Source organism: Mytilus californianus, unplaced genomic scaffold (assembly GCF_021869535.1).
Source record: "Mytilus californianus isolate M0D057914Y unplaced genomic scaffold, xbMytCali1.0.p SCAF_10, whole genome shotgun sequence".
Taxonomy (NCBI): Eukaryota; Metazoa; Mollusca; class Bivalvia; order Mytilida; family Mytilidae; genus Mytilus; species Mytilus californianus.
The window spans coordinates 62,895,778-62,905,608 of record NW_026262582.1 but is presented as its reverse complement, the minus strand read 5'-3'; the positions used below and the strand labels follow the sequence as shown (position 1 = coordinate 62,905,608).

The 9,831-nt window shown below is 32.3% G+C and overlaps 1 protein-coding gene across 1 annotated transcript; it reads left to right on the top strand.

Annotated features, from left to right (window-relative positions):
• The first annotated feature begins 1,046 nt into the window (after window positions 1-1,046).
• LOC127719125 (uncharacterized WD repeat-containing protein alr3466-like) lies at window positions 1,047-8,551 on the top strand. Its single transcript, XM_052225149.1, has 3 exons — window positions 1,047-1,073; window positions 1,210-2,404; window positions 8,310-8,551. The coding sequence occupies exons 1-3, from the start codon at window positions 1,047-1,049 to the stop codon at window positions 8,549-8,551; spliced, it is 1,464 nt and encodes a 487-aa protein (XP_052081109.1).
• Window positions 8,552-9,831: the final 1,280 nt, after the last annotated feature.

Sequence of the window (9,831 nt, the reverse complement as noted above, 5' to 3'; positions counted from 1 at the left end):
TTCGTAATTTGTTATAAATATAGATATACATGTACATACCTATTAAATCATGTTTGGTTGTTAATTTTCTTCAGTGAAGCTTTTTCAATCGCGATCAAAAACCAAACTTCCGGTACATTAATACGCCACGCGCTGTTCTGTACGCGGACATGTTTGGAACACATGACGTTCGGGGAAAATGGTAAATTTGAACGCATCGTGTTCGACACCAGAACGCTTTTACAATAGCAACGCTTTCATGAGCATTTACGTATTTACATTGGTTGAAAAATATACCCAAAGAACTTAAGTTGTTTAGAAAAAAGATGTATATCAAAAATCAATTATTTGCACGCTTATAAATACGTTCTTGTAACATGTTTTAATATTTTTTTTTACCAAACTGACAATTTGCTTATGTTGATACAGCTTAAATACATTTATCGTCAAATTATAATACGAATCACCCTTATTCATCGTCTGTTTGACTCTGAAGCGATGAAATATTTGTTCATTTCCCATTACAATATTAGAACACTAAAGTGTTCAATTTAGAACACTGGTCTTGAACATATGCGATAAAAGAGTGAACACAATGTGTTATATTCTTTAACGCTGGCGTTCAATGTGGAACACTAATGTTAACAACCGAACATATTGTGTTTAAAATTGGAACGCGTCCGGACGCGTCACGTGTCCGCAATATTTACAGTGTACGGTTTATGTTATTCAATTTGCGTTAACGAACTTTTTTTTTCTTACAGATTATAAAGAAGGCTAAACTATTAATGACTGTTTATCAGAACAAACGTTTCATGCAGATGAATAATTGAATGGAAATGTGTGTTTCTGCATTGACGAAGCTACAAAAAATGTACTACGGGTAATTCCCTCGAGAATTTATACGGAATCAAATGATATACGGGTAAGTGTCTCATTTTTGTTCAGGGATTCAAATGCACATGAACTACGGATGAGTGAATCAGATATTTACAGGGGTTTGAATGTATGATAAAGTCTCGGTTATTTATCAGCATTAACATCTAATACGGGTAAGTTTCTCGGGAATGAACCAGGATTCCAATGTATTACGGGTAAGTGTCTCTAGAAGTACAAAAAAATAATTGTAACGCGGTGAATATCTCGGGATTTTACAGATATAAAATGTAATGCGGGTAAACATACAGGTATCCATTTTTTTTTATAGGTAAGTGTATCAGGAATTTACAGGGATTCAAATGTAGTACGGGTAAGTGTATCAGGAATTTACAGGGATTCAAATGTAGTACGGGTAAGTGTATCAGGAATTTACAGGGATTCAAATGTAGTACGGGTAAGTGTATCAGGAATTTACAGGGATTCAAATGTAGTACGGGTAAGTGTATCAGGAATTTACAGGGATTCAAATGTAGTACGGGTAAGTGTATCAGGAATTTACAGGGATTCAAATGTAGTACGGGTAAGTGTATCAGGAATTTACAGGGATTCAAATGTAGTACGGGTAAGTGTATCAGGAATTTACAGGGATTCAAATGTAGTACGGGTAAGTGTATCAGGAATTTACAGGGATTCAAATGTAGTACGGGTAAGTGTATCAGGAATTTACAGGGATTCAAATGTAGTACGGGTAAGTGTATCAGGAATTTCCAGGGATTCAAATGTAGTACGGGTAAGTGTATCAGGAATTTCCAGGGATTCAAATGTAGTACGGGTAAGTGTATCAGGAATTTCCAGGGATTCAAATGTAGTACGGGTAAGTGTATCAGGAATTTACAGGGATTCAAATGTAGTACGGGTAAGTGTATCAGGAATTTACAGGGATTCAAATGTAGTACGGGTAAGTGTCTCAGGAATTTCCAGGGATTCAAATGTAGTACGGGTAAGTGTATCAGGAATTTCCAGGGATTCAAATGTAGTACGGGTAAGTGTATCAGGAATTTACAGGGATTCAAATGTAGTACGGGTAAGTGTATCAGGAATTTACAGGGATTCAAATGTAGTACGGGTAAGTGTATCAGGAATTTACAGGGATTCAAATGTAGTACGGGTAAGTGTATCAGGAATTTACAGGGATTCAAATGTAGTACGGGTAAGTGTATCAGGAATTTACAGGGATTCAAATGTAGTACGGGTAAGTGTATCAGGAATTTACAGGGATTCAAATGTAGTACGGGTAAGTGTATCAGGAATTTACAGGGATTCAAATGTAGTACGGGTAAGTGTCTCAGGAATTTCCAGGGATTCAAATGTAGTACGGGTAAGTGTATCAGGAATTTACAGGGATTCAAATGTAGTACGGGTAAGTGTATCAGGAATTTACAGGGATTCAAATGTAGTACGGGTAAGTGTCTCAGGAATTTCCAGGGATTCAAATGTAGTACGGGTAAGTGTCTCAGGAATTTCCAGGGATTCAAATGTAGTACGGGTAAGTGTCTACGCAATATACAAGGTTTAAAAATATATAAGCATAATAGAAATCAGTGCAAATGAAACATTTAATACGGACCATTCAACAATGAAATTTATAATGGTTTTCTATTTTCGTTAACCAACAAACGTATCGATACACCGTTGAACATGTGCGTAATATTAAACAATTGTTTTCGCTGTATTTGCAATATAGAATAAACCATATAGAAATAATTATTAAAAGATAGGCGAAAAACACCTAAGGGACACTCAACTTACAAGTCTAGAATTAAAATTAACTGATAACGCCTTAGCAATAAAAGAAACAAAAGAAGTCAAAAACATATATATATATATATATATCGGGTTGTTGTCTCTTTGACACATTCCCCATTTCCATTCTCAATTTTATATAACAGTTCACAAACGCAATATAGAAAACTAATGACTGAGCAACCCGAACCCCACCATTATTCGTTTGTTATTTCAAACTAGTCACCGCCTTGAGTATATTGAGACGGCCTTCCATAAAACCCTATGATTATTACTTGCAAGCACTATCGCGACATACCATGTAATTATCAATCCATTATCTATCTGTTAGCATTACCTGGGGTTATTTTACATTCTTTTGACATTATGATACCGTTAATCATAAATACAGTGCCAGAATAATAAGTTCATTCCACACATCAAATCTATATCTATGTATTGTAGAAATTCGATCTCGCATAATTTATTTTATCTTCAATTGTGTCATTAAAAACAATCTAATAGTTGCATGACGCAAAAAGAAATTTAAAACCAGGTTTAATCTACCATTTTCTACATAAGAAAATGCTTGTACCAAGTCAGGAATATGACAGCTGTTATCCATTCGTTTGATGTGTTTGAGATTTTGATTTTGCCATTTGATTAGGGGCTTTCCTTTTTGAATTTTCCTCAGAGTTAAGTATTTTTGTGATTTTACTTTTTATCAAAATGTGTTTGATATAAGAACTCATATATCACGTCATGTTAAATTTTCAAATTGTCTAGAGGCCGTTTTAAATTTACAGTGAGGTCAGAGTTTTGCAGCTCAGTGTTGAATGCATCACTGTGATTTTGAAATGAAGAACGCCAATAAAAGAGCTGTTCCTTTGCTATTTTTTGGGTGTGGTTTTTTTTGTTGATTTTGTTGCAATGCATGTATTCAATTTGTTTGATGGATAGACACCCCATGTATTTTGTTTTTCTATTAAATCTATATAACTGAATCCAGTTGTCCTTTAGACAATGCAACTGTAGCAGAATGGAGTTACATTTAGATTTCTCGAATTTTTCATTCAAATAGATCACAAATAAAAATGTAAAAGGAACATCAACAGTTCCTAAAAAGTACTTTTACATTTTTAAACCGCTTTGATAAATAACAAAAACACAGGTACACGTTTATGACGTTTTTACCCGACTGTAAGTGTTAAGCTTTTGCTTGCCCGGCATAGTGTACGAAAATGTAAGTACACATCCTTTTTTTTAAAGATATATCTTTGCTTTCAGATGACTACGTTATAATAATATGTGTTGTTGGGATACTGTGGCCTTGACGTATACCTCACATAATTTCTAAAATATTCTACATGTAGAGGGTATGGATGGAGCTTACAAGATTGAAAATGAAAGACAAAGAGTGCAGAAAAAAGGATGCACTTTGTAAATACAGCTGTTTCTTAAACCACGCCTATTTTGGGGAGAATATTCATAGATAATTAATTTTGTTTACATACTGGTTCCCAGTTATGATCTTTATGTTGCATCTCATAGGGATATAACTTGGGAATGTTACCAGTAAATATACATGTGTATATTGTTTATATTAAAATCTGCGGTAACCCTACAGTCGAGGTAGTGGTAGTTAAGAAATTTAGTGTAAGTTTAAACTCTTAGAAGTTTAGGGCATATAAACGTTGAAAATATGCCGCACAGCCCTATATTTTGACCTTTGAAGAAATAGTAGTGAATATGAACTTTCCATTCTAGGATATGGGCCCGTGAGCATAAAACATCTTAACTTAATTGTTTCTTAAACTTAGATTTCACTTAGAATTCACTTAGTTTAGTAAAATTCTAAGTCGTATGCATAAACTTACTTAAGTCTTCACTTAACTAAGGAATACTTAAATCGGAGCCTTTTTTTAATTACCGTAATTCTGTGATATATATCAGCTCATCGCAGGAACTCAGTCGTGTAAAAGTTTGTTATGATTATTTACTTTGGTTGAACAATACATACTTTTATTAAGAGTTGGGGTTAAATTGATGTTGGTATGTAAAACAATTCTATAATACGTTACATGGTACAATGTTGAAACAAATGAAAAATTGGCGCAGACGAGAAACGGTTGGCGTTTCGATTGATGAGCATTGGAAGAAAAAAATATTTGTAATCCAAAACTTCCCCCTACTTAATCTTTAATTCATCTTTAATGGATGTTATATTTTCTGGAGACAACAATAAATCTTAAACTTTAACAAAACATGATTAAGGTTTCAATGGCGTAGCACCAGTGTAGCATTGTAAGCATTTGCTTACAAATAATTTTATAAAACATTTTTTTTTTCAATAAGAATTTTACTATAATCGTTCAACTTCTTATACAAAATCTATTTCGATCTAAAATAAACATTTATATCTCTTCCCTTTTACAACAAAAAAGGGGGGTAGGATTAATTTTTCACGAATCCATTTATAAACGAGGGCATTTTTCAAAAGTCCTACAATCTTCACTAAAACACATTATTAGATTCATATGTTTACGGTAAGGTATTATCAACATCTTAGCGTACTTTTTTCGTTAACAACAGTATATCACTGAATATATAAGGAAATATGAAAAATAATTTAATACGGTTTACGTATCATAAATACGTTATATAAACTTCGAATTCCATTGGGTAGCAGTGGCGGATCTAGAAATTTTCATATGGAAAAGGGGGGGGTGCACTGACTGTCATAAGAGGGGATCGCTACAGTGGTTCCCTAAATAAACAACCAAATTGTTCCCGCAAAATGGAGGTCCCTGTTCCCCTTAAATCCGCTTTTGGGTAGGTTTTAAAACTTTGCGATTTTGTCCCTGTAAGTGAAACCAATTCAAGGGAAATATGCCCTCCATCTTTAAAATAAAACTAAATAATCTAAAATTAAACCGATGCCCCCCTCCTCCCCACACACAGAAAACAGGGTTTTGCATGATCGCTTCCTTTCTTCATACTGTTTTTACTAACGGTTACAATTGATACCACGCTGTGCATTTTAAGAATTTAATTTTTAACATTATTTGTGTAAACATGCACGTGCAGGATAACAAAAGAAAAATAATAGCATGAATTCCATGCGTGTAAAAACTGAGTACTTTTCGGTATACACAACAACGAGATTGGAAAATAAGGATAGAATGAAGTTATATAACTACTCTCTGTTATATCTTGATTTGTTGATTATACGCGATTTTAAGAAAATTACGATCATCGTTAATATTTAGCAATAAACAAAAGATGTATTAGTATTTTATTACTGATATAAGTATTAAGCAATTGAATTGTAGCTAATCTATTAATGTTCTTGCTAAAAAGCATACTTTCGACAGATTTTTAACTATTTTTGAAAATTTAAGGTAGCTCTATAGGTTCCTTAGACTTAAGTGAAATCTTAGGCGTTTTCTTAGTTTAAGTCGTTTTATGCATACCACTTACGCTTTGTGGGCGTGACTTAAACCAACTAAGATTTTACTAAGGAAATACTTAGTTTAAGATTGTTTATGCATAGGTAAAAAGGGCGGAGTTTCTTTAACTTAAGTGTTTACTAAGGAAAATCCTAACTTGAGTAGCTTTATGCATACGGGCCATGGTTTTTTTTCAAAACTTCATAGTAAAGCGGTACAGTTTTGGCCGTAAAGGGAGTTCCTTTTAGAAAATGCATTGTCAATATTTACAGAAATGCAACCCAAAGGGGGATAAAGCAAAGAAACAAATTAATAAAGAATAAATTATAATATGATGCTTAAATATAAGGAACCAAGTGATACTTCCTTCATGTCGTGCTCTGTGTTTACAAATAAAAATGTACTACGAACATCAACAGTTCGATAAAAGAACTGTTCACTATCAAACCGGTAAAATAAACAACATAAACACAGGTTCACGTTTTTGTAGGACTGTTAGTGTTTAATTGTTACCAGTCCGACATAGTTCATATAGAAATGTACGAAAATTAAAGTACAAAATATTTTTGCTTACAGATGTCTTCTTTATAAAAGTGTTTCTTGTTGGTATGCCGTGGCATTGACGTATACCTTACATAGTTTTTAAACTGTTCTACATGTTGTGGATGTGGATTGGGCTTACACAATAGAAAATAAAAAGGCAAAAGGTGCAGACTAAATGGGGGATAAAGCATAGAAAAAAATAAGAATAGATTATAATTCGATGCTAAAATATAAAGAATCAAAAAATAATTCCTTCATGTCGTGCTCTGTGCTTATTTTAACATGGGTTGGCATTATATTTGTCGACAATTTACACTTAGCGATAGCAAGGGTTAAACCATGGTTTATTGTTTCGATACTTAAAGGAAAGTACCTTAGAAATGTTCGGATGTTCCCGTTTCATCCCATGGGGTATGAACATTGTATTCTCATACTAAATAAGTTTTAAAACTTATAACAGAGTAGATATATTTGTTGTTTGATAAACAATATATATCAAAAATTTATATAATTAACTAAAATGTATACTTCTTAGCGATAAAAATGAAAATAACGAAAATGTAAAACAGCAAGTGTGTGCGCATGTGTCATACATATATTGTGCTAATCTGCACACGGTTTTGTTTACAAAGCGTAATAGGGACTTAATATTAGAATAGAGAATTATAGACCAAAACAAATAAACAGTAGAAAAAAATGCAAGAAGAAGGTTTTCAAAGATAACAGAAATAATGTGTTTAGATGAACAAAAATATAATTTGGTGTCTTAAAACCGGAATCCAAACTATGAATCCAGTCTCACAATGAAAAGTTAAAACAAATGCATAATATTTCGAACATGAAAAGTAGAAACTATGCAAACAATACAGCATCAAAATGTTTATGTGTTCTGTTACATTTTGACATACTGTTATGCAGTGTCATAAAGTCCTTCAATCATTTTCATAGAAATTTTATTTTTGATCTCGGAAATGGCAACTGTAGAACTCAGACGCCATTTTTTTTCAATTTCTGGGACATAAGTGGGGTCTTTACATTCTTCTCAAAGAACTTTTATTATGGACCTTCGCTATGCAAGGTGCATGTAGATCTCGTACGCCATTTTCTTAAATTTCCGGTAAAAAAGTTGTGTTCGTCAGTCAAATTATTTTAGCAAAAATTATTTGTGAGACACCGTAAACGCACGCGACATTGTTCAGATCATAAGTATCACTTAGAGTTTCATACTGTTTTGTCATTGTTGTGGTTTGAGATAGTTGTAAGGCAAGATATTATTTCTGAGAAAAAAAAAGAAATTTCTATTTCTGTTATCTGGTTAAAATGCGGTGTTTTAGCAGTACAAGAGCCACATTTATCATATTGTTAAGCTCTTTGTATACTGCTGTAGAGGAGGCCATACAGATATAGTTAAAATACTAATTCTGAACAATGTTAATGTATCTCAGTTTGACATAAATGAACATTCTCATTTGTATCTAGCCTGTAATAGAAGCCATTCAAATACAGTATAACTATTGATTGAGAATAATGGTGTTGTCTTTCAGTGTGACAATTCTGGATATTCTCCTAGGTGTGAAACCTTTAGAGGAGGCCATTAAGAGATAGTTAAAGTATTGATTGAGAATAATGTTGATGTCTCTTAGTGTAACATAAATGGACATTCTACTTTATATGAAGCTTGTAGTGGAGGTCATACAGATATAATTAAAATAGTGATTCAGAATAATGTTGATGTCTGTCGGTGTGGTAGTATTGGACTTTCTCCTTTGTGTGAAGCTTGTAGAGGAGGTCATATAGATGTTGTTAAAATATTGATTCAGAACAATGTTGATGTGTCTGTGTTTGAAGAAGGCGGAGGGTCACCATTGTATAGAAAGACATACAGCTTTAGTGAAAATATTTCTTCAGAACAAAGCTGATGTTTCTCAGTGTAATCAATAAATTGACCAGTCACCTTTACATGTTGTTTGTGATAAATATTCCATCCAATTACATCTTTTTATGGATTATGCAAAATATCAAAAGGTATATGCAGATGGCATTGGAATTGTAAACTTATTAATTGCATTACAAGCAGATGTTGAATTATGGGATAAAAATGTCAAACATCACTAGATATTGCCCGTAAATCTTCTTGGGGAAAAGATGAAAAATAATAACATTCAACTGTTAATGGTACAATTATAGGATAACAGTTATATTAAAAAACTTGTTGAGAAACAAGTATGTTCGTTTTATTTGTAAATAGAATTATTCTTTTATTACCATGATTTATGATCAAAATATTCATGTAAACATTATAAAGTCACATAAAATATATGTACGCATGAATCAAGGTTATTTTAAAAGTTACTTGTTTTAGAGACTGGTTATTACCACTCTTATTTTATTAATGCATCAACATACTTATTAGAAAACTATAACATTTATAATTCATAAAATGTGACTTTAAATAAATCTGTTCTCTTTAAATCTTTTAAATTGAATATGATTAGTCAAGTCAGCTTTTGTCATCAGATGGCGCTCGCCCTTGTTAACTTTAAAAATAATCTTCACTTCTGAAAAATATTACCAATATTTACTTGAACATGTTGAAAGATCCTTAGGAGATCAAGTTTTAAAGCTGTAACTGGGATTTGATGAATCATCAAACATGGCCTACGGTGATAAGACCATGTTAATTTTGTGTACTGTTGTCTATATAAAAAAAAAAGATGTGGTATAAATGACATAGAAAAAAAAGAAAAAAATGGCGAACTCCGAGAAAAATTCTAAACGGAAAGTCCCTAGGCAAATGACAAGATCTTTGAAAGTTGAAACACATCAAACGAATTGAATACAACTGTAGAAGAAGGAAAATGCTGTTTTTGAAGGCATAAGATTCTATTATCATGATAATCATAATAAAGGATGCACATATTTAAAATTCTACAGTTCTATCAAATTGAGTAAAAAATATGATTTTGCATGATTTCGTGTTAAAAATTAGTTAATTCGATGGGACATTCTTCTAATGCAATATTTTTAAAAATGTTTTATAACTTTTATTCACTTTAATTAGGAAATAATCCGCTAAAAGTTATCATAGTGATAAGAAAATTGTTAGTGTTGTTTTATAACTCGAATGATGCATCGCCTTCTATAAGTCAGTGTCCTCTTGATTTTAATGAAGTAATAAATAGTGACTCCAAATATCAGT

What these genes read in the sequence shown, in the direction of transcription:
- LOC127719125 (XM_052225149.1), top strand. Translation starts at nt 1,047, where the DNA reads ATGAACCAGGATTCCAATGTATTACGG. An exon ending in AGGATTCCAATGTATTACGG is followed by an intron (nt 1,074 to 1,209) that starts GTAAGTGTCTCT and finishes AGGAATTTACAG; the next exon opens with GGATTCAAATGTAGTACGGG. An exon ending in GGGATTCAAATGTAGTACGG is followed by an intron (nt 2,405 to 8,309) that starts GTAAGTGTCTAC and finishes CTTTATATGAAG; the next exon opens with CTTGTAGTGGAGGTCATACA.